This window comes from Vombatus ursinus, unplaced genomic scaffold (genome assembly GCF_900497805.2).
Source record: "Vombatus ursinus unplaced genomic scaffold, bare-nosed wombat genome assembly UNPS02014809.1, whole genome shotgun sequence".
NCBI classification, from domain to species: domain Eukaryota; kingdom Metazoa; phylum Chordata; class Mammalia; order Diprotodontia; family Vombatidae; genus Vombatus; species Vombatus ursinus.
The window spans coordinates 22,025,763-22,051,670 of NW_020954587.1; the positions used below are offsets into that span (position 1 = coordinate 22,025,763).

General features: G+C 36.8%; 1 protein-coding gene across 3 annotated transcripts in view; it reads right to left on the reverse strand.

Moving 5' to 3' along the window:
* HLCS (holocarboxylase synthetase) overlaps positions 1–25,908 on the reverse strand; it is a 225,857-nt gene that overhangs the window by 178,320 nt on the left and 21,629 nt on the right. For all 3 annotated transcript variants that reach the window (XM_027875605.1, XM_027875607.1, XM_027875606.1), the window contains 3 exons: positions 16,037–16,199; positions 12,963–13,909; positions 4,726–4,905 (listed from right to left, as the gene is read on the reverse strand). In XM_027875605.1, the coding sequence (XP_027731406.1) occupies positions 4,726–4,905; positions 12,963–13,909; positions 16,037–16,199 (1,290 nt within the window). The remainder of the gene's footprint in view (positions 1–4,725; positions 4,906–12,962; positions 13,910–16,036; positions 16,200–25,908) is intronic.

Here is a 25,908-nt window from a genome sequence, read left to right on the forward strand (position 1 = left end):
ACTTCTTTTCTTGCCCCATTCCAACCCTTAATACCACAGTGAAAGGTAGAAAGGAGACCACTTGATGAAGTATAAGAAGAAAACTTTATATGCAAAACAGACAGTTGTCAGGAGATAGTGGAGAAAGAGCCAGCCTCAGAGTCGGGAAAACCTGGATTCATGTCCAGCTGCTGATATATGTTACCTATTGACTTTGAGCAAATCCCTTAGACCTTAGTGCTCCCCGCAACTTTCTTAACCAATGGAAGAAATTTATATGCCAGGAGTTCTCTATACAGAAGAAATCATAAATCCTCAAAAAAATAACCAAACAAAGATAACTATTACTTTTAATCTGACTCTGCCCCTTGCCTAAGGGCTTAATGAAAAGAACATGTTATTTGATCTGTCAGTCAATCAACAAGCATTTATTAAGCACTATAATAGTACCTGTGCCAGGAATAGTACTAAACACTAAAGATACAAAGAAAGGCAAAAAATATGGTCCCTGATCTCAAGGAGCTTAGGAAAATTCTAGGACCTAGGAAGACATGTGAATAACAATGTAGATATGAGATACATACAATGTAACGGAAGGCAGTCTTAGATGGCTACCAGGGGAGAGGCCAGGGGAAGGCCTTCTGCAGAAGGTGGACTTAAGTTACAGGACTGGGTCGATATTTTCTCCATTATAAACACCAGGAAAAGCTGAAGGAGTTTCAAGCTACTCAGATCCAAGTGAAAAACAAATCACAACATTCATTCCTAAAAACATTTAAAATATTCATATATTGGCTTATAAGAGTCAGTTATTCTCAGTTGAAGAATTTTTCTTAAAAACAAAAGACAAAATAAGCCATATCTATTACTATACCACTAGAAGGGGAAAAAAATTCAACCTTTAGATTTTTAAAAAAATACCAATACTGACCTATGCCCAAAGGGCTATAAAACTGTATAAAACCCTTTGATCCAGCAATACCACTATTAGGTCTGTATCTCAAAGAGATCATAAAAAAGGGAAAAGGACTCACATGAACAAAAATATTTATAGCAGCTCTTTTTGTGGTGGCAAAGAATTGGAAATTGAGGGGATGCCCATCAACTAGGGAATGGCTAAACAAGTTGTGGTATATGAATATAACAGAATACTACTGTTCTTTAAGAAATGATGAACAGACAGACTTCAGAAAAATCTGGAAAGACTTGTATGGACTGATGCTGAATGAAGTGAGAAGAACCAGGAGAACGCTGTACACAGTGACAGTCACGGTGTATGATGACTGACTTTGATAGACTTAGGTCTTCTCAGCAATGCAAGGATCTAAGACAATTCCAAAAGACTCATGATGGAAAATGCTATCCATATCCAGACAAAGAACTATGGAGCCTGAATGCAGATTGAGGCATACTATTTTCTCTTTTTTTTGTTGTTTTTTCTTTCTCAGGGTTTTTCCCCTTTGTTCTGATTCTTCGCAACATGACTAATGTGGAAATATGTTTAATATGACTGTACATGTATAGCCTATATAAGACCACATGCCGCTTTGGGAAGGGGGGAGAGGAGCGAAGGGGGGGAAACTTAGAACTCAAAATCTTATGAAAGTGAATGTTGAAAACTAAAAATTAATAAATAAATTTTTGAACAATACCAATACCTTGTTAAGTTAGAATATAGTTCTCTCAGACTGCTCAAATGAGGTAAATGAACAAAGAAATAGATATATTCTCCCAGTCCAATTACCAGTATTAGCTTCATGTTAAGACTGATTCTTAATGGACAGCTGTCTTGCATTAGAACTGAAAGAGGTCATCTAGTTCAACTTCCTCATTTTTCAAATGAGGAAACTGAGGCCCAAAGAGATTAAGTAACTTGCCCAAGGTCACACAGTTAATAAGCATCAGTGGCAGGATTTGAACCTACCTCTCTGATTCTGTAGTCAGTGTTTTTTTCCACTGTACCACGATGCTATCTCCAATGAAATGTGTTAAGCTGCCAAGATGACAAAGTACAAATGACAATGATTCACTTTTTTTTTTTTTGCTGGTGACCTTTTTTTTAACATTACTTTTTTACTATTTTATTTTTCCCCAATTACATAGTAAAATAATTTTTTAACATTTTAAAAAATTTTTGAGTTCCAAATTCTATCCTTCCCTCTCTCCCTCCCTTCCCCCTCTCCCCTCCCCAACCTCATGGCAAGCAATCTGATATAGGTTATACATATGCAATCATCAAAGACTCATTTTAAAGGCCACTGTCATTTCAAAGGCAGCTGTAACTCAGAAGGAAAAGAACAGTCAAAAACCTGAGCCCAAATTATTTCACCAAGTTGCCGCCTATTTTAAGCAAGACTCTTTGAGTCTGTTTTTTAACCTGTAAAAAGAATAATAATACTTGCACTATTTCTCTTATAAAACTATTGTAAGAAATAACTTTATGGAGTACTATATAAATGAGAGTTAATTTCACATGGGACAAGAAACTCAAAAAAATCATTTTTGTCCTGACCTACAATTTCATTGCTGTGGGGAACTCAAAGTATGGAAATTTCTACCAATACAGATCAGCAATTCATAGGTACCTTAGTCTTAAAGTTGTCCTTCAGTCAGTCAGTCAACAAGTATTTAGTAAGTAGCCACTATCTATCAGGAATTGTGTAAAGTATTGAGGATAAAAATAAAGGCAAAAATACAATCCCTGCCCTCAAGGAGCTCACATTCTAATGGAGGAGACAACATGCAAACAGCTACGTACATACAAAACATATATAATATAGTACATGAAAAGTAACCTCAGAGGGAAGGTACTAGGAGTGAAAGATACTGAAAGGCCTCCTGAGAAGGTGAGATTTGATCCGACTCTCGAAGGAAGCCAGGCAAGTCAGCAGACAAAAGTGAGGAGGGAGAGTATTTCAAAAGAACAGTCAATGAAGACACAGAGTCAGGAGATGCAAAGTTGTATAGGAGCAAGAACACAGGTGTTGCTGAAGTATAAAAATGCATGGAAAAGAATCAAGTGAAAGAGTAGAAAGATAGGAAGAGGCCACTTTGTGAAGGGCTTTAAATGCCAAATGGAGAATTTTTATATTTGATCTTAGAGGTAACGAGGAGCCACTGGAGTTTACTGAGCAAAGTCATGACATGAGTCAGACCTTCACTTTAGGCAGATCACTTTGGCAGCAAAATGGAGGATGAGGTGGAGAGGGAAGAGAGTTGAGGCGAGAAGAATACCCAAAAGGCGACTGCAACAGTGCAGGCATCAGGCAATGGGAGCCTGCAACAGGAGGGTGGCTGTGAATGGAGAGAAAAAGGTGTACAGAAGAAATGTTGCACAGGTAGAAAATAATGAACCTTGGCAACGGCGACGATGTGTGGAGAGTTGTCTGGGACAATAAGCAGCTAACTGGCTTGCCCATTTATGGTGACACAAAAGTTATCTGTCTGCAGCAGCACTTTAACTCCAATCTCTTGGCTACAAGACCAGCCTTTTCACGGACAAAACAACTTGTCATTCAGTCATTTCAGTTGTGTCCCATGTTTTCTGACCTCATTTGGGATTGTCTTGCAAAGATACTAGAGTGGTTTCCCACGTCCTTCTCCAGCTCATTTTACAGATGAGAAAACTGAGGCATACAGAGTTAAGCAACTTGTCCAGGGTCACACAACTAGTGTCTTAAGGCTAGATTTGAACTCAGGTCTTCCTGACTCCAGGCCCAGCCCTCTATCCACTGCACCACTTAGCTGCCCACATCAAACAACTACAAATCCATAAACATTTATCAAGCATTGCCTAGATTATCAAATCCTCTCTTAAAATAACTAAATACATTAGTTTGCCTAGGTAGGTGAGTACAATAGACACAATTAAGGCAATCACCGAAGATGAGTTAGAAGAGTTCTCTAGCCAAACAAAACCTAAGTCTCAAGTTTATCGTTACCAAAGTATCATAGACTCAACCAAAGATTATGGTATACAACTGCATTCAAAGCAACAAAAATTTCATTCTATATCTTGCAAAAATATCAAGAAAGCTGAGGGGGCAGAGGGAGAGTAGAGAGAGAGGAAGAACAGACAGATTCCTGGTAAAGTGCTCAACTGTCTGAGAATTTCCTTCACCCATCCAGTGTGGCATGAGAACAGAACATCTCAGTTTCATGTGCCACTAGGTGGCAGACTTCAGGAGAATGAAATAATCAAATGTTCTGATTTCTTACAGAGATTTAGAGACAGTACCAAAATAAAGTTAAAATACAAAAGTAATAAATTGTTTTCCCAAGTTAACAAGTTTGTGGTCAAAAAAGGTGCCCCAAGAATTTTTCTACAATCTCAAGAATCACATTTTTGACATGTTAGATTTTCCACATATCAAGTAAAAGAAACTACATTCAGAAATGAAATAAAATCCCTTCTCCTTATAAAACTTACATATATACATATATACACATGTGCTGTATACACATTATCTGTATACATATATGTTTTATGCATATATGTATTTGTTATGCATAGAAAATATCACTTTAAAGATGAAATCCAGGTGAAATATTTCATATGGAATGAAACAATGAACTATATACACATATACACATATATATAGATATGTATATATACCATTTAAAGCTGATAAAGGGGAAAAAAATAACCATTTAAAGCTGATAAAGAGAAAAAAAGCATTAACTTCCCTAAGAATTTACTAGATTAAGTTCAATTATCATAAACTGAGGTTTTCTAAATGTACTCACCTCCTCAGCTGTGAATAAGTAAAGAGGAGTCAGGGGAGGGATTTTGTTTAATTCACAACTTAAGCCAAGGACAGTCAGGATCTCCTTAAGGACTTCATATCTCTTGAAATTGCTCGATTTCAACAAATTAAAGGCATCCTGAGTTTGTATTAAAGTGCTGGGAGACATTTCCAAGTGCACCTAAAGAAAAGAACAGAGAATTAGGATGCCTACATATGCTACAAGATAAACACTCACCAGTTAGACAAAAGAAAAAAATTAACAAATACTTATCTAATGATGAATAAGGCCAAAATTTAGAGCCTGAGACAACTGTATATGTTACTTCAACGATGGGCCAATTAAAAAAAACTCAAAAGCCTTACTAAAACAATAGACAATCTTCTTCTTCTTCTAGGCTAGAAAAGTGCCTGAGAGGTTTTTATAACATTGCCACAATGAAGATTCTGAATGTTTGAGGACTAAGAAAATCATCTCTCTACATATGTCAACAAATGCACTAAAGGCCAAAAAGTTTCTTACTCCCTAAGCTGGAAACCAAGATTAAATAACTTACCTAAGTCTAGAAGATTGTTTAAGTCATACTGCCATAAACAACACCACACTCTTCCTCAGCTAAAATACAAAGTAGTATTTGTATACACTTAACCAGCATATAGAATTGCTCACAGAGCTGCCCTAATGAGTAGGCATGGCATTATTTGGGGGGGGGGTTCCAAAGAAGGGCATTTTTTGCCCTCCCAAAAATAGAGCTCCCTGGAGGATGACTGATATTTCAAAATCGGACTATTTCTTCTTCTTCTTCTTTTTTTTTTAAAGGCAATTGGGGTTAAGTGACTTGCCCAGAGTCACACAGCTAGTAAGCGTCAAGTGTTTGGTCTCAGGCCAGATTTGAACTCAGGTCCTCCTGACTTCAGGATCAGTGCTCTATCCATTGCACCACCTAGCTGCCCTCATTTCTTTATCTTATGACTCTGCTGCCCTGTTAAAATACAAATCCCTCCATGAAGATAAAACATTAAGTCTTATCAGTTACATATGCCTTATTGTGAATTAGCTTATCATAACATATCTATCTAGAGAATATGTTTTGTTCAGAGTGGGTGAACAGGATAGGGTTGGTAATTAGGGAACGAGAGTGGTACAGAGAGCTCAAGGACACTGTTGCTTGAGAAAAAGAACCAAGAACCTGCTTTCACAATTACATTTTCCCAGAGTAAGTCACACTTGAAGAGTTTATAAAGCTCTGAGCCAGATAGTTGCAGGGAACTACCAAAAAACAAAGTGAAATACATCATCTCTGGACTCAAGGATTTTGCAACAATAATAATGATGATAATGATGGTGACAACTAGCATTTACATATCAACTTTAAGGATGGCAAAGCATTTTACAAATATTATCTTATTTCACCCTCACAACAACCTTAGGAGGTAGGTGCTATTATTATCACCCCCTGACAGATAAGAAAACCAAGGAAGAATAAGGCTAAATGACTTTCCCAGGGTCACACAGCTAGTAAATGGTATGGCTGAATTTGAACTCAGTGCTTTCTGACTCCAGATGCTGGACTCAGGTGAAGATTGAGACATATATTTCAGGGACATGGCCAGGGTAGAAACTAAAATTTTGTTTGACTAGTTATATTTTTTACAAAGATTTTGTTTTTCTTTTCTTTTTTTTTTAAAGGAATAGGGAAAGAATGAAAAAAATAGACTTGATTGAAAAAATCATTTCAAAAAATAAAAAAGAAAGCTTGGCAAAAGAAAAATGTTTATAATAAAACATCTTTAAGATGTCAGGAAGCAATGACCTAGGCATACATATTTTTCATCTATAGCTTCAACATATACGTAAATGGGCTTCATGAGGAAAGAGAATATATTTAAATAGGTAAGACAATCCAAATTGACTTAATTGGGCTCACTGTCATAGAGTTTCAAGACTACGCGACTTGTTTCTGTAGGATCACATATTATAACTGCAAGATACCTTAAAGGTCATCTAATCCAACCTTCTGTTTCACAGATGAGGAAACTGTGGCCCAGAAGATTAAGCTACTTGCCTATCATCATATAAGTAGCATGTGTTATATCCAGAATTTGAATCGAGGTCCTCCAACTCCAAATGCATGCATTTAATATGAAATAAATGGCATAACAGCAATAACTGGTAATATGTACAAAATACTTTAGGCACTTAAGAAATATCTCATCTCCCCAAAGAGAAGGTATCAGCAAAAGCCAGCCTTGTATCTCTCAGTTTCTTGTGATTTTCATTCCAATTATCAATCAAAGAGCATTATAAAAACAAACACAACTCTGACCTCAGTTTTGGCCAAGAATAACAATATCTTTCTCTAAAGTAAAATAGGGAACTTTACTGAACAAGATACTGACAAGTTCTAATCACTTCGCTATTCAAAATATTAGTATGAATCTGGATACCTTCCTCTAGCTTTTTTCAGTAGTAAGAATGAGAAAGTTGGGTTTTTCTTCTTTTTTATAATTACTGGAAATAGTACAAAATGTGAAGTTCACTTGACTACTTACAGGATCACATATTTTCTTTTGTCCTTAAAGAACCATCTTTCTCTTATGGTATTAAATCACTTATTATTATTACATTTATATTACGGAGATGTAGTATAACTCAGTGGACAAAAAACCAGCCTCAATGTCAGGAAGACCTGACCAATGCCTTGCCTCTGACCAATGCAGGCCATGTGAAGCTGTCACTTTACCTTCATATCCCAGACAACTCCTCAAGGTGAATTGCAGGGAAGGTTCAATAAGCACTGGAAGAAGTAGTTCCTTACCAGGACTACCCTACACTGATGAAATTAAAGACTTGGGTTTTTTTGTTTTTTTTTTTAAAAGATTATATTACAAAAGGGGAAGACTATGAAATTGAACGGGGAAAACTAACTGGCCTGAACTAATGATTGGTTGATGTCACTGATATTGTTCCATCTATATATTCCTGAGGAGAAAATATGAAGTCTATTACTAGACTGGATAACATCTAAAATCAAAGACAAAGCCCTAAAGATTTTAACCTCATTTTTGAGGGTCTACTCTATAGCTTTTTTCTCTATGGTAATGACCTGCAAGGACCAAGTTATATTATGATAACTATGTATAATTTAATGGTGTAGCAAAACAGCTTTCACTATGTAAGGTACAGAAATGGAGAGCAGGAGCAGTCTAATCAGTTTTCTAGAAAAAGTATGCACATAGTGGTGGTAACATTTGTCAATCAGTCAATAAAAATCTATCAAATACCTACTATGTGCCAGGCACTGTGCTAAGCATTGAAGATACAAAAAGAGTAAAAAAGAGTTCCTGATCTCAGGGAGCTCACAATCTAATGGATGGAACAACAAGAAACAAATATAAACAAACAAGTTATATACACAATAAGTAGGAAATAATTAACAGAGGGATGACACTAGAATTAAGAGGGGTTGGGAAAAGCCTCCTGTAAAAGACAGGATTTTAAGGGGGACTTAAAGGAAGCCAGTGAAGCCAGTGAGTGGAATTAAGGAGGGAGAGCATTCCAGGCAGGAGGGATACAGAGAAAATGTCCAGAAAATGACATGGAACAACAAGGAGGTCAGTGTCACTGGATCAAAGAGTATGTTGTGGGGAGTAAGGTATAAGAAAATTGGAAAGGTAGGAGGAGGCCCTAGCCTCCTATGAACCTATGAAAGGTTCTGAATCCCAGAGGATTTTGTTTTTGATCCTGGAGGCAATAAGGAGCCCACTGGAGTTCATTGGGTAGGGAAGTGACATGATTGGACCTGTGATTTAGGAAAATCACTTTGTTGGAGGAGGGATTGGAATGAGCAAAGACCAGAGGCAAGATTTACCCTAGCAAGCTTTTGTAATAATTTAGGCATGAGATGACAAGAATCTGTATTACAATAGTGATGATGTCAGAGGAGAGAAGGGAGTGTATTCAAGAGATGTTGCAAAGGTGAAATCGCCAGGCCTCAGCAACACAATGGATATGTAGAGTGAGAGATAGCGAGGAGTTGAGGATGACACCTCGGTTGTAAGCCTGAGGTATTGGGAGGATGACGTTCACCTTGACAGTAAGAGAGAAGTTAGGAGGTGGGAGGGACGGTTTAAAACTTGTTATGCAAAGCTAAAATATAGCTCCTGGAAGCTGAGATGGTCAGCAATTTTCTGAAAAAAAAAATAGAGTGCCTTCTGGGATAATGTAGTTGCAGAAAGAAAAAGAAAAAAAAAGTTTGGATTAAATGGCCTCCAAGGTTCCTCTCCGCTCTCAATCTATGACTCTATAATTCTTCACTAAGTCTTTAAAAATAAATTCACAAGAGACTTCAGAGTCACACAAGTGACAAGATGGAGGACTAGACAAATATTTTCTCTGATTCCCATGACTTCGCAAACCTCTACAAAACAAAAATTATGAACCAAAGTTAAAACAACGTCAGCTGTCTCCATGTTCTGGTCTATAAGAACACAAAAGAAGGCAAAAACAACAATAATGATAAACTGATGCTCACAGACCCCGAGTCATTCAGCACCCTCCTCCAACTCCCAGGCTACAAAATACACAGTAATCGCAACAATGTAAGTGGAAAGAACAATGATACACCAAAACATCAAAAGTAAATGTAAAAAATTATAAAAATCAAGCAAGAGTCAAATGAAGAGAGATGAGAAGACACCCTAACCTACCCCTTCTTGAAGGTGGAGGGTTCACAGATATTACACTTTGCGTGTGCTTTCAGACTTTTTTAAAGTATCGGTCTGTTATGCTGATTTTTTTTTTTTGTTGTTCTCTAAAAAATACTATTTCTTATGTGGTAAGGTTCTCTGGGAAGGGAAGGGAATGATACTTCAAATAACTATGGTGATGTAAGCAGCAGAAAATATCAATAAAACCATTTGGAAATTAATTCAGGCAACTTGCAGCAAGACTGGAAAAATGCTTGTTATTCTAGATCTTTCCTGACCTACAAGAGTTATTTTGGTTTTAAAATCTTTTTATGTTAAATGTTTTAAGAGAAGATGATCACCTACCCAGCAAAACTGAGTATAATCCTTCAGGGGAAAAAATGGTCATTCAGTTAAATAGAGGACTTTCAAGCATTCTTGATGAAAAGACCAGAGTTAAATAGAAAATCTGACTTTCAAATACAAGACTCAAGTGGAACATGAAGAGGTAAACAGGAAAGAGAAATCATAAGAGACTTATTAAGGTTGAACTGTTTACATTCCTGCATGGAAAGATGATATTTGTAACTCATGAGACCTTTGTGAGTGTTAGGGTAGCTGGAGGGGAAAAAATTATATGTACGTAGATAGATAGATTAGATAGATTAGATAGATTAGATAGATAGATAGATGAAGTTTGAAGATGAAGGGGTGATAATCTGGATAAAAAAATGAAATGGTGAGAGAGGATTATACTGGGAGAAGAAGAAAGGGAGAGGTAGAACGGGGTAAATTATCTCACAAAAAAAAAACAGAAAAGAAAAGGTTACAATGGAAGGGAAATGGGGGAAGGCGAGAGGGAATGAGTGAATCTTATTCTCATCAGATTTGGCTTAAGGAGGGAATAACATACACACTCAATTGGGTATGGAAATCTGTCTTACCCTATAGGAAAATAGAGTGGGAAGGGGACAAGAGAGCAAGGGGATGATGGAGGGGAGGGTAGATTGGGGGAGGGGGTAATCAGAAGCAAACACTTCTGAAGAGGGACAGAGTCAAAAGAAAGAATAGAATAAATGGGGGGGGCAAAATAGGATTAAGGGAAATAGAGCTAGTTTTTCACAACATGACTACTATGGAAGTGTTTTGCATAACTGTCCATGTATAACCTGTATTGAGTTGCTTGCCTTTTCAACGAGGGTGGGTGGGGAGGGAGGAAGGGAGAAAATTTGGAACCCAAAGTTTTAAAAACACATGTTTAAAAAAAATGTGTTCACATGCAACTGGGAAATAAGAAATATAGGAAATGGGGTACAGAAATCTATCCTGCCCTACAGGAAAATAGAAGGGGAAGGAGATAAGAGAAGCGGGGGGGGAGAGAGAAGGGAAGGCAGACTAGGGGAAGGGGTATTTAGAACGCATGCCATCTTGGGGTGGGGGAGGGGCGAGAGGGGGTGAAAATTTGGAACTCAAAATCTTGTGGAAGTGAATGTTTAAAACTAAAAATAAACAAATTTTTAAAGAAGTTAAAAAAAAAGAAAGACGAAAATTCTAGAAAAACAAAGAAACTAATATCCTCTTTTGGGGGAGACCAAAAAGGTCTGTGGATAGATTTTAAGGGATCTGTGAACTTGAATTTTTTTTAAATTACATCTTTATTTTTCACTAACTTCTAACTGAAACTTAGCATTTCCCTCAATCATGAATTTTTTTAAAAAATTATTCTGTGAAGGGTGGGAGTCAAGACTTCATCAGACTGCCAAAAGGGTCCATGACACAAAAAAGTTAAGAACCCCTTAATAAGGTCCATCTCAATTGGATCATGTGATAAATTCACATAGAGATATAACATCTTTTTAATTAAAAAAAATAATAAACTGAAGGAGCAGCTAGATGGCACAGTGGATAGAGCACTGGCCCTGGAGTCAGGAGGACCTGAGTTCAGTCTGGCTTCAGACACATAATACTTCCTAGCTGTGTGACTCTGGGCAAGTCACTTAACCCCAACTGTCTCACTAAAAAATAAATAAATAAGTAAACTGAAAAGGAAAAAAGAATAGCTAAAATAATTAGGTCCAAAAGTAATTCACTGAAACCTTACTATGGGACTTCTTAAACAGGGGTCTGTAAACTTGTAGGGGGGATTCTTTTTATAACTATTTCAATAAAACTGACTCCCTTTGTAATCTTATGTATTTTATTTTATGCCTTTAAAAATATTATTCTGAGAAAGAGTTCACAGACTTTAACAAATTGCCAAAGGGGTCTGACAAAAAAAGTCAAAGAACTCTAGTCTTAGGAAAGGAGTGTCACTTTTAAATGTCTCTCTTTCCATCAACTTTCAATTGAGATGAACAAATCAAAAATTTTAAAAAACCCTAAACTCATGGGTTATACATGTTCAATAAAGTCTCTAACTGCCAAAATGTGTTCTGAGATTAATACACATTCAGCAGCTATTAAACTGCACATACCCTTTGACCCAGTGATACTGCTACTAGGTCTATACTCTAAAAAGGTCAAAGAAAAACGAAAAGGATCCACATGTACAAAAATATTTACAGTATATCTTTTCATGGTGGCAAAGAACTGGAAAATGAAGGGGTGCCCATCAATTGGCTAAATAAGTTATAGCATATGAATGTGATGACATACTCTTGTAACATAAGAAATGGTGACAAGGATAGTTTCAGAGAAACCTGAGATTTATGATTTAAAGCAGAGTGAAGTGAGTAGAATCAAAAGAAAAATTTATACAATAACAATATTATAAAATTAAACAACTTTGAAAGACATAGGAACCCTGATCAACACAATAACCAACCAGAGTTCCAAAATATTCATTATAAACCACCTCCAAATAGAGAAATGATGGATGCAGAGTATAGCTTGAAACACATTTTCTTTCTTTCCTTTTTCTTTTTTGGACATAGCTAATTTGGGGATCTGTTTTGCTTGATCATACATATTTATAATAGGTTTTGTTTTTCTTGCCTCCTCAGTTAAGTGGAGAAGGGGGAGGTAAGAGGGAGAGAATTCAGAAATGAAAATAAAATAAAATTGAAAAAACAAAAATTGAAAAATAAGAATTTTTTTAGAAAATACAGTCAGCCCAATTCTCAACACTTTAAGATGATGTTGATGATCACTTATATTCAGAATAATAAGCATGAGGTATTGCAAAATACCAAACCAAAGAAAGGATCAATCATATTCTCTATGCTCTTCTTCCTAATTCAGGAAAGTAGACTGATACATTTTAGAAAATGTTTTCCACAATAAAGCTTGAAATAAAAAGGGTTTCCTAATTAATCCTCAATTAATCAGAGAATTATTTCAAACACCTCCCCACTGAAAGGATTTGGATTATTCATGATGTATGCACAATACAAAAAGAAGTCTAGAGCAAACCAACCACTCAACATGAACCAAGAAAAAACCCTCAGTTTCAATTAAGTCAAAATGATCCTCAAAATGCAAACATTCTCAACCTTTTTACGGCAAAAGCCATAGAAAAAGTTAATTTCTTACTAGCTCTGTCATTAATACCTGACAAAGAATAGCTTCTCCTCCATTTGTTCCAAAAGGCAAATGAACAATTATCTTGTCTTTCTCTATGTTTTCTAAGTAACCCTTGAGCTTTCCAAGACTGAGAAGCTCCCCAGTGCCTTCTTCATAAATGCTGCCACTGGTCAGAACATTCAGTTTCATTTCATTGTTATCAGCCTTGGAAAAAACCAGGGTCTGAATGGTCTTCTTCAGTTCCTCTTTGCTTCTCAGCTGTAGCCCACCAAATGTGAAGGAGGAAGACAGCCCCAAAACCTTCCCACCTTGGGATAGGTATGCCATGAACTGTTGGCAAATTGCTTCAGAAATGGGCTGCTCTGTGGCAATGATCAACAGTAAACAGTTATGCAGCCATGGATCACTAAGTACCTTCTTCTCCTTCAGGTGATAGATTGTATAACTATCAGTGTCAACACAGTCAGTCAGAATGGAACGGAGCTGCTGGAATCTTTGATGTGCTTCCTGGGAGTCAGAACCCACAAAGAGTAAAACATTTGGCGGCTTTCCAGTAACATTGACTCTTTTCCCTTGTCCAATATGGCAGGCTGTGTTAACACTGCCCTCTAGGCTGCTATTGAAATCATAAGGAAGATCAGGAATGTCTTCTGCAGATGCAAATTTGACAGATTCAATGGTGCTGCTTTCTAGTTCCAAACATTCATGGCAGCTCGAAAGATGTAAGTGATGGTGTTCATCAACATCATCTCCTTTTTCTGATACACTGGTGGGTTCTTCCTGAGAAGCACTGCTTTTCTTCTGATTACACTCCTCATCTTGAACCTTTTGGTCATCCCTGCCTAAATGCTTTGTCCCTTCCTGTCCAGGTTTAATTTTGAAAGATAAGGCTGAAGTTAATTCTTCTACTTCTGTGATCGTGGATGATGTCAACTGCTGTAGCTCTTTCAGCACTGAATCCTGAAGATGTACAGCTAGGGCATGAAGAGAAAAGAACTGTTTTTATTTTTACTGACAAAATTCTTTTCAGCACATCTTATAAATCCCCAGTGTATTCCAAAGTAAATCCCCCACGTTACCCTATCTTCACAAAGTTAAGTAAAACAACACAAAAGAGATTGCAACCAACATTACATGCAACCTTTGTTCAAAGGAAGAACAAAATAAAATTAGTGGTATCAACATTAAATGAATATATAAGTTTTTCATTATTTAAAGTTGGAAAAAAGACAATACCTACAATTTGTAGATTCAGCATTTTATACTACTCAGATTTTATACCCAAATCACATTTTTCATGCTAAAGCAAAACAACCTAAGGTAGGCATTCCACTTCTTTATTTACTCATAACCCCACTTCAATCACATGATAAATTCAAGGAACTTCCCACACAGATTAAATACAAAATTTTCACAATGCTTTTTCTTATATAAATCACACAAATTTGAAGCTAAAAATACCCCAAAAACCTACACAAAGTGATTCAAAACTAAATTAGCAGAATCATAACTATAAACATTGCCTATAAGTACAAATCAAGGAGAAAAAAAGACAGAATGGAAGGAAGAAAAAAAGAAAGAGAAGACCTAAATGAAAAGCTAGCAACCTGGAAGGAAACACAGAACAAAAGCATTTTTTTCATCTGTCTAATGGCTTTTAGTTCAGGTGTGGCGAACCTGAGGCCTCAAGACCACATGTGGTCCTCCAGGTCCTCAAGTGTGGCTCTTTGACTGAATTCAAACTTCACAGAACAAATCCCCTTAATAAAAGGATTTGTTCTGTAAAACTTGAATTCAGTCAAAAGGCTACACCCAAGGACCTGGAAGGCCACAGGTTCCTCACCCCTGCTTTTAGTTCATTTGATTCTAATTTTTAAAATGTCAAAGATTTTAGTGAGAGTTTATACATTTTGTATGTCTGATCATTTGTTTTTATTGTTGGGGGAGGTGGGCCAGAAAGCCTCTGAAATCCCTTCCACTTATAGATCTATTATCCTATAAGTTCAAGAATGTTTGCAGAAATGGATCATTTTAATATTTTCTGGGCACCTTGAATTTAAACCAAACCAAGAAGCAAAGCAATTTTCACAAGTTCAAGGACTTTCACATGACAGATACTTGTTCATAGATATCAAATTCACTAGAACTACAAACTCTTCTAATTAAGGAAGAAACATTTTATATATGCATTTATAAAGATTTCTAGATTTAAAAAAATTTTTCCAGAAGCACTTTAAAAACAACATTTACAAAAAAAAATTGAAAGAAAATTTCAAAAAACTAAGATCTAAGCGACTGAGCTTAGAGATGGCAGCAACTACTATAACTTCAATCAAACATATAGGTTAAGAAGTAGAAGCACAAAGTGACTAAGAAATGGTTTTAAGTGAGACAGCAAAAATAACATGGCTTCTGAATTTAAAGACAGTACCCTAGAAAGGACAACATAAGGAAGTCGTTTTTAAGGGTATTCTATAAGCTTTTCAACTAAGAGTAATAAATGAATCAATCTATAAGCTTTATGAAGCAATTATTATGTGCTAGGCACACTGGGGATAGAAGGAAAAAGCAAAAACAGTTGCTACCCTCGAGAAACTTACATTCTAATAGGGTGAAAATACATACATGAATGAGTACATACAAGATTAATACAGAGTAGAAGATAGAATTAGAAGGTAAGGCCTCCTGCAGAAAGTGACACTTGAGCTAAATCATAAATGGAGCTAGAGATTCTAATAGTCCTATGAGGACTATTTTGGCTCTACAATAACTCCATTATAACCTAATAGAATTATTGTAATTTAGCTTTCTCAAATGCTGAAATTGTTTCATTATGAAAGTTTTCAATTCTATTTAAAAGTACAGCTTACAAGCTGTCAAGAGGTGAAAGAGAAAGCATTAAAATAATGTATGACAAAAGCATCATACCACTGTTAAATGTTTTGTTTTAGGGTTTTTTCAATGCTTACAAGATTTTGAATTAGACTGAAAATACTCACTGGTCTTGAATCTTAGTAACTAAAGGGGAAAAATAGTCTTTTTGGCTAAAATAATAACATATTACAGATTACTATTATGAATCTATTCATGAAGATACGTACAGACAATCTTTTGTGGTACCATTCCATTATCCATTTGGAGCCTGTTTTCCATGAAGGCAATGCCCAACTCGCTGAAATTATCTATACTTGCTTCAGCAAATAGCTTATAAGGCTCTCCAGGTCTGCAGGCTAATGGCAAACAACAGTCTGACCACTTTAGAATCTAAAGGGAGATGAGAAGAAATAAAAAGCAAGAAATTAGTGCAGACATTTTAAAGAAAAAAAAATCTTTCCCATAGTACCTAGGAGGACTATTTTGGCTCTACAATAACTCCATTATAACCTAACAGAATTAATTACTGTAATTTAGCTTTCTCAAATGCAGAAATTGTTTCATTATGAAAGTTCTCATTTCTATTTAAAAGTACAGCTTACAAACCAACAAGTGCAATCTTTTGACTGCAAAGAAAGAAACCTTAAGATTCTGGAAGAACTAAATAATGCTTAGTAGTAAAAAACAAAACAAAACAATTCTAGTGAATAATCATACTTCAATTACATAATACATACATAATCATACTTCAATTACTCAGGTCCAACTACATTATGTATTCTCCAAGTAGGCTCTTCATTACTAGGCCCTCTTCCTTACTAGGTTCTGCTTCTTGCTATGTTAACATCAAGTCACATTCCCATCAAGATGATCAGGAAAAATAGAAAGAAGTTAAATTCAAATGCCAATTATTAGGAGCTGTGAGAAAAGCCTGGGGGATAAAATTAAATGATAAAAAAAAATGATTAGATTATCTGTAGATTTCACATGTTCAAGTACTGCTATAACTCAATATAGGGCGAGCCTTATAACCCAGGAGGAGACTGTAATTGTTGGCACGAACAGAAGTTTCAAGGGCCCAACAAGGTCTTTCTACCCAAACTATTTCAACTCAGTTGCTTTAATGTCCACAACTTAACACCTTGACAACTATTCCTTATGCATTCTGTTTTCCTCTTTTACAATACAAAAACCCCTCTGGAAGAGGAAAGATACACTAGTCACTTAACAGACGCTTTCTTCTTAGACAGAAGGGCATATGAGCACAGGATAACTAAAGCAAATGTTGAAAGTGAGAGGTGGTACCTTAATGTAGCTGCAAATTCTTTTTTTTAAACAAAAAAAGTCATGCCCCTTCCCTCTACTGTTCATAAAACAAGCTATATAATTTTATTAGCTTGGGTTTTTTTTTACTTTTTGTTTTTATTTTTTTTCAGACTGTCTGATTCAGTTTCCTCGTTGTAAAATGGGAATAATAAGTTACCTACCTCCCAGAGCTGTCATGAGAATCAAATAAAATAATATTTGTAAAGTGCTTTGCAAACCTTAAAGCGCTATGTTATTGAGGTTGGTACTTTTATTGATCCTGAAGGAAGCCAATGTAGCATAGTGAAGAGGTGGGACTGAGGGAAGTGGGGAAGGGGAGGGGAGACAGAAGGGAGAGAGTTACATGGTCAGACTTACACTTTAGAAAAGTGGAAGTGGGATTAGAACAGAAAGAGTGCTCATTAAGGCAGGGAAATCAGTTAGAAGGTACTGCAATAGTTTAGGTGAAAGTGATAAAAGCCTAATAAACTAGTGTTGTGGCTGTGTGAGTGAAAAAAAAAGATGTATGAGTTATGTAACACCACACTAAAGAGATGGATGATAGATAATCCCAAAGGTATGAAAATGCACTCCCACTCTCCCCACTCCCAAAGGTTACAAAGCAGAAAGTCATTTTCATCACATCAAACTAACCCATTTTTAATTTCAAAGCTGCACAGTCAAACAGTGGTTATCCAGAATGCTCAAGCAACAAGCATCTCATTTAATTGAATTTTCTGATAATCTGAATAGTAATCAGAAAATCCTGTTTCAACACTTATTGTTGAAAATCTCTCTAAAATATCACATCACAGTACACACACACACACACACACACACACACACACAAAACATAGATTTGATGACAAAGTGCTACTTAAAGAAAGAAAAAGTATATAGCTGAAGAAATTCAGTGCTCATAATTAGGCCGTGCCAAAAAAAATTAAAATGGCCATATTACCAAAATTAATTTACACTTTTAATGACATACTACTCAAATGGAAAAGGGAAGAGTTTGTGACCAAAGAAGAAATAGAAAGGAACATGGGAAACAAAATGGATAATTCTGATTACATGAAATTAAAGGTTTTTGCATAAACAAAACCAATGTAGCCAAAATTAGAAATAAAGCAAGAAAATGGGGGGGAAATTTTTATAGCAAGTTTATCTGATAAAGATTTCATTTCTCAAATATATAGGGAACTGAGTCAAATTTATAAAAAAAAAAAAAGCCATTCTCCAGTTGATAAATGGTCAAAAGATATGAACATGCAGTTTTCAGAAGAAGAAATCAAAGCTATTAGTAATCATATGAAAAAGATGCTCTAAATCACCGACAGAGAAATGCAAACTAATGTAACTCTGAGGTACTACCTCATGACTATGAGATTGGCTAACACAACAGAAAAGGAAAAGGACAGATGCTGGAGAGGGTGTGGAAAAATTGGAACACTAATGCACTGCTGGTGGAGTTATGATCTGGCTCAACCACTCTGGAGAAAAATTTGGAATGATGCCCAAAGGGCTATAAGACTACAGATATCCTTTGACCCATCTATCCCACTACCAGGCCTTTATCCCAAAGAGATCAAAAGAAAAGGAAAAAACCTACATGTACAAAACATATGGCACTGAGGGGCTAAACAAAATAGTTCTAAAGCCTCCTCCATGTGACAATCTCAAAATACTTGAAGAAAACTATCATGTTCTCCCTGAATCTTATTTTCTCCAGGCTTAACATTCCCAATTCTTTCATCTGCTAATCATATACTATGAACTAAAAGCCCTTTCACCAACTTGACTGACCACTCCAGATACTCTCAAGTTTATCAATGTCCCTCTTAAACCATGTTGCCCAGAACTGAATACAATACTCCAGATGAGTTCTGACATGAGCAAAGTACAATGGGACTATCATCGCCCTATTCTTGGAAGCTATATCGTTCCTAATGTAGCCCAAGATCTCATTAGCTTAACTTCTTGGCTGCCACATCACACTGCTGACCTATATTGAACTTGTCAGCCACTAAAACCCTAAGACCTTTTTTCAGAACTGATGGTCTAACTATGACTCCCCCATCCTATACTTGTGAAATAGATTTTTTTACCCAAGTGCAAGACTTTATGCTTATCTCTGTTGAATTTCTTCTTCTCAACCCAATGCTCTACCTCTTATCAAGATCCTTTTGGATCCTGACTATCATTCAGTGTATTAACTATTACTCTCAATTTTGTGTCATCTGCAAATCTGATAGGTATAAGTATATGAATGTGATATGGATCTATTTTGATACAAATTCCCATAAGCTCCCAGGATCCATAGCTGGTAAACAACCACACCATGCTTGCGCTACGTTAACACATCATTATATAACCACAGTTAATGTAAACTTTTGAGCTTAGCCTGTAAACACCACACTGTGCCTGCTCTACGCTGACACATCCTGATAATCAAAGTTACTGAAAACTTATGAGCTTATTGTTGGCATGTTGCCTTCTTTGTCTGTTTCTCTATAAATCAAGTCGGCACTGGCCAGGAGATGTGGATACCTTCTCACCTAGTCTTGACCTGCTGCCATTGAGAATAAAGTGGAATGAATCCCTTATCTACTGCTCCATTATCATTTTTCAGCCTGGCTGAATCTATTGTGAATTTGCCAGGAGCTGAGCTATTTCGTTACAGTATACCAGTTATGACTTTTTCCAAGTCCTTGATAAAACTTAAACAATGCAGGGTCAAGCACAGACCTACTGACACTAAATAACTAGCTATGAATACATCTGTATGTTTTGTCATCTATTCTCTTTTTCCATCTTCTCCACAAATTATATATATATATATGTATATATATATATATATATACACATACACACACACACATATGTATTTGTCAAAAGCTTTGCTCAAAACAACATAAGGCAAGAAGCATTTAATAGCATAGGCACTGTGCTAATCACTGGGGAAACAAATATAAGCTAAAAACCCTGCCCTCACAGAGTTCCTCAAAACAAACTAAAAACGATGAAATGAGAGCGATAAAGGTACTTGGCTCAGGGGCATGGTGCTGAAATCCAGAAAGTCAGAAGCACAGTCAGCAGGAGAATTAAGGTTGGCTTGCACGGACCCTTCAAAAAACAGAGACCTCAGGGGGAACTGACCAATGGCAGAAGGGAGCTGACATTGCAGAAGAATATTTCAGAGTGAGAAGATCACCAAGGCTGATGAATGTTCCAGGGGGAGAGTAATCAAGATTTAGTATATCGCTGAAGTCTGGAAAGTCAGAAGCATAGTGGAGAGGGAGGAAATGCTCAACTCAAGGGAAACTATATCTATACAATTTCCCTCATTTACTGGTCTAGTAGTAGTCTGCCAAAAGGGAGGTAAAAATTAGACTGGAATCACCTGTTCTTAATGAAAAGTAGGTTGACTCTGTTATTTCTACTTCCTTTTCTACATGTTCACAAACTATGTTTTTAATGATCCTTTTCAGACTTTTCCCAAGAATCAAAGCCAAGCTCACTAGGTTTTAGTTTACAGTCTCTGCGCTCTCCCTTGAAAATCAAAATCACTGCCCTTCTCTTCAAAGAAATCATTTCCCCTTGTGTCTTCAAAATTTCATTCTTGAGCCTCTTCCATTCTTCCTGGAGCATTTTTTCTTATCTTATCTTTTCTTTGAAACCTTTGAAATCTCTTTTCTGAAAATTTAGGGTACGTGTTAAGATTATGCCTAGACGTCTTCTCCTCTGTCATGACCTTGAGAATAGGAAAGTCACTTCCCCACTGGATTTCCATCATTTCTGCCTTCAGAAACTAGTTTCTGTTAATCAGATACAATGGAGAATTTCCCCTTGTTGGTTTCTCTACTTTTTGAAGGATGAAATTATCATTAAAGCAAATGAAGGAATTATTTGTTCCTCTGCTTTTGTAAGAGAAAATGAGATCCAACAAATGTCTCCGATAACTAAAGTCTCACATCACTACTAAATGATGTCTCTGGGCCAGACTTCTTACCTGTTTCCCAAACTCCTCATCTATTTCCTCTTAATGTTCAAGTGGTTCATAGTTTACTCTAATGACAAAATCACTTCTGCTTCTCTCCCTCTGACCTTCACCCAAATACTCCCCATCATACTTCCTCCCTCTAGTTCCTGATTTCCTCAGAAGAGGAAATATAAAATGCTACCCCACCTTCTCTTTTATCTATCAGGTCTCTTCTGAATAAGGCATACCCATTGAGAGTGATAGTCCTAAGTTTCATCCCACTAAGTCTAAGCGACTGTTATGAGTTTAAATCTGCTCCTTCCCTTCATTTTAGTTTCTTTTGCTTGTTGCCCAAATATTTAGTATTTATACATAGACAGTAAGGTCTTGGGCTTCACCACTGGCTCCTTCTTTGGATCTTGTCTCTTGACAATCTCTGGGTGTGTCAGGTGCTATTCTTCATTCTTTGTATCTGCGTTCTATAATATATAACTTTGGGGATACATAAGCCGTCTTCTCCTTCCCCCATCCTTTCTGTATTAAAGATTTTTTTTTAAGTGAGGCAGTCAGGGTTAAGTGACTTGCCTAGGGTCACACAGCTACTAAGTATCATGTGTCTGAGGCCGGATTTGAACTCAGGTCCTCTTGACTCCAGGGCTGGTGCTCTATCCACTGCACCGCCTAGCTTCCCCATTAAAGATTTTTTTAAATCTGATTTGCAAAACGCCCGGCAAACACATTAGTACGTTAGGTGTATGGTCAGTCAGGCACACACCGCCTCTAGCCAGGAATCTGTCAATCCTATGTTGTAATCTATAATGTGGAAATCCAAATCCCATTCTTAGATAACCAATTGTTTTAACAAGGTATTCACTTCCCATATTAATTTTTTCTCTTCCATACCCCTTGTCTTCAATGAATAACAATGAGGAAAACACAACTTGCGTCCCTATAGTCACTGGTTTCTTGCCCAAGAGTTCATTAACAATTATTAGCAATACGTTTTGAGTTCCTTCTGGAAGTGTCAATTGTACCCACATGAATGACCAGAAATGCATAGTTAGCATCATTTTGATAAATCATAGGAAGTTCTCTTTCTTGGATACATACCTCAGATAAACAAAAGACATCTATTGGTTTTTTTTTTAAATTATGAACTTAAAATGATCATTCCCCTATGTGTGTATGTATGTATGCATACATACACGTGTGTATAAGCCTGTACATATACACACATGTATTTACACATATGTTTGTGTACATATATCCTCATATACAAAGAAGAACATAAGAGAAATTACATGAAACTATGAATCTCTATCAGGCATAGCTCACTGTTCCTTATAACTATGATAAATTCAACATGTGACTTTCAAACATCCTGCTTCTGATCTCTATACAGTTATCAGTCAGGTCAACAAATAGTGGGCCTCAGTGACCCTGAGTAGGGAATCACCACTTACTATTACTTTTCTCTTCTTTCTCTGCCCCTTATCAAATGACCTCTCACCAAACAGCTCTGGTGGCACTACTCTAAAAGTTTCTCCTTCCTCAGAGCATCCAATTCTTTCCTCTTCAAAAACTGCCATGTGGAAAATGCTATCCACATCCAGAGAATGAACTGATGGAGTCTGAATGCAGATTGAAGCATATTATTTTCACTTTCTTTGGTTTATTTCATGATTTTTTTCCTTCTGTTCTGTTTCTTCTTTCACAACATAACTAACGTGGAAATATGTTTAACATGAGTGCACATGTATAATCTATGTTAGATTGCTTGCCATCTTGGGGAGAGGGGAGGGGATGGAGAAAGGGAGAAAAATTTGAAACTCAAGATGTTATAAAAAGTGAATGTTGAGGGGAAGCTAGGTGGCACAGTGCATAGAGCTCCAGCCTTAGAGTCAGGAGGACCTGAGTTCAAATCTGGCCTCGGACACTTGACACTTAACTAGCTGTGTGACCCTGGACAAGTCACTTAACCCCAATTGCCTCAGCAAAAAGCAAAAAAACAAAAACAAAAACAACAACAGCAACAAAAAAAGTGAATGTTGAAAACTATCTTTACATGTAATTGGAAAAAAATACTATTTATATTTTTTAAATTGCCAGTTCTAATTGTACAGATGCCTTTTTCCCTCCCCTTCCTCCTCTCTGTCACACTCTTTCATTGGACATCATACAGAGGAGTGAAGTCTCCCCTCCACCTCAGATTCTCTTTTCCTCTAAGAATTCTTGCTTCTCTTCTCTTCTTGGAACCCTTCATTTTCCCTAACAACCTAAAGTGAGGTGATCTGTTCTTTGAGTCCCTTTATTCTCTCCTCCAGGAGAAAATCAGCCTACACAGAGAACAGGCAGTTGGAGAAGAAATTAAAACACTACACAGAATAAGCAAATCACTTTTTATCATAAAAATCATACTTATAGCCTGGATTCTTGAAATCAGGGTTTCAGGGTGTGGGTGTTCCCATCTCAACCTTAAGTGCCATTAAAACTTTAGAGCTAATTATCAATTCTTAATAAACTGAAAATTCTACTCATTTTTTTTCCTTTGTCTCAACTACACACCCACACCCACCTCCCCTTTGGCATAGCACCAATCTCTACTGGGTTTCACCAATTTGCCTTACCCATTAATCTACTAAATCAAAGCACCTAACCTTCTAATCACCTTCATTTGCATTTTCTTACTTACCTAACGCAGTCTGTCCAACATTTACCTTTTCAGTTTCCTCCTAAGCCAATTTGGCCCTCCTTAATTGCTCTTGATCCTGCTTCTCTTACAAAGAGTAAAAGAATCTGAAATAGTACCTGGACCTGAAAATTGTTCTTCAAGTACTCCTCAGTTTATCCAAAATCTTGCCAAATTTTTCCTTCCCAGATTTAATATCTAACCTATTTCACTAGTTCAAAACTCTTCAAATCACATACATGATTTTCATCTTATTATTCAGTTCAAGTACTTCTCTTTTCTATTGCTTTATTGCTCCTATTGGGGGGGGTTGTTAAGACCCCCTAATTCTCTGCCAGGTCATCTTCCTTGCACTAGTCACTCTCTCCCCTTCTCCCCATCTTGAGTCCTTGGAGAACCAATTCAACTCTACACTGCCTTCCTCTCTTGAACAGTTCCCTTATTATATATCCCACTATGCCCAGTCAAGCATCAGCTTTGGAACACTCCCACCATTCTATGCCTTCACACCTACCCAGGTGCTGCTGAACAAATGTAGAGAAAAGCATACAACCTTTCTGACTAGGTCCACTATACATTTAAATTACATAACTTCATCTGGGCCCTCACTGCTGTGAGGAAATCCTACTTGACTTCCCTTATCAATTCACTACCCTATTGTACACAATGACTTTTCCAAACCTTTTCATCCCTCCTCAGACATCCCATGACACCCCTCCCTCCGCCCTCTGTCCTAAGAATTTGGCCTCACACTTTACAGAAAAAATTGAGGACATTTGCAGTGAACTCCCTCTTCTTTGTCTATAACTCATGTGCCTTCTGCCATTTTCTCTTCTTTCACCCCTGTCTCACATGATGAAATGGCCTTACTCTTTATCAAGGTTAATCCCTCCATTTGTTCAAGTGGTCCCAATCCATCCTATCTTCTCCAATAGACTTGCCCCTTCTGTCATTCTCACTCTTTCATTTAATTCCAATCTCTTCCTCTCTACTGGCTCATTTCGTGCTACCTTACAAACATGCCCACGTCTCTCTATTCTGAAAAAAACCCTCATTTGATCCTTCCATCCCTAATAACTATTGTCCTATGTCATCCGCCTTTTGTAGCTAAACTCTTCGAAAAGGCTGTCTACAGTAGGTGCCTCCACTCTCTCTCCTCTCACTCTCTTCTTAACCTCTTACAATTTGGCTTCCAAAGATAACATTCCACCAAAACTACCCTCTCCAAAGATCATTAGTAAAATGATCTCTTAGTTGCCAAATCCAATTTCTCAATATTCACTCTCTTTGACCCTCTTTATCATTCTCTCCTCCCTCTAAACACAAGTGTGAACATGTCACACACCTACTCAATAAACTCCAAAAGCTCCCTGTTGCCTCTAGGAGTGAATACAAAATGCTTTTGCTTGGCATTCAAAGCCCTTCATAACCCAATCCCCTCAGGGTCTTCTTACACCTTACTCCCTGACATTCTATGTCTCAGCTCTGGGCATTTTCTCTGACTGTCCCCCATGCCTGGAATGTTCTCCCTCCTCTACTCCAACTACTGTCCTCCCTGGCTTCCTTTATGTCCCAACTAAAATCCCACCTTCAACAAGAAGCCTTCCCTAACCCCTCTTAATTCTAATGCTTTCCCTCTTTTAATTATTTTCTATTTATCCTTTACATAGCTTGCTTTGTACGTATCTGCTTGCATGTTATCTTCCCCACTGGATTACAAGCTCCTTAAGGAGAGGGACTCTCTTTTGCCTCTTTTTATATCCCTAACACTTAGCACAGTGCCTGGCATGTAGTAGGTACTCAATAAATGTTGACTGATTGATTAAACAAGTTTAGAAGAAAATTTACCTCTAGGAAAAGGACTGACGGATTCTGAATGCAGATCAAGGCATGCTTTTTTTTTTTTAACTTTCTTTCTCTTGTGTTTGTGTTGGGTTTTTTTTTTGTCTGTTTTCTTTCACAACATGATTTATATGGAAATATATTTTGCATGACTGAATATGTATAACCTATATCAAACTGTCTGCCTTCTCAATGTGGGGGAAGGGGAGGAAGGGAGGTAAGGAGAGAATTTGGAACTCAAAATTTTAAAAAACAAATGTTAAAAATATTTACATGTAATT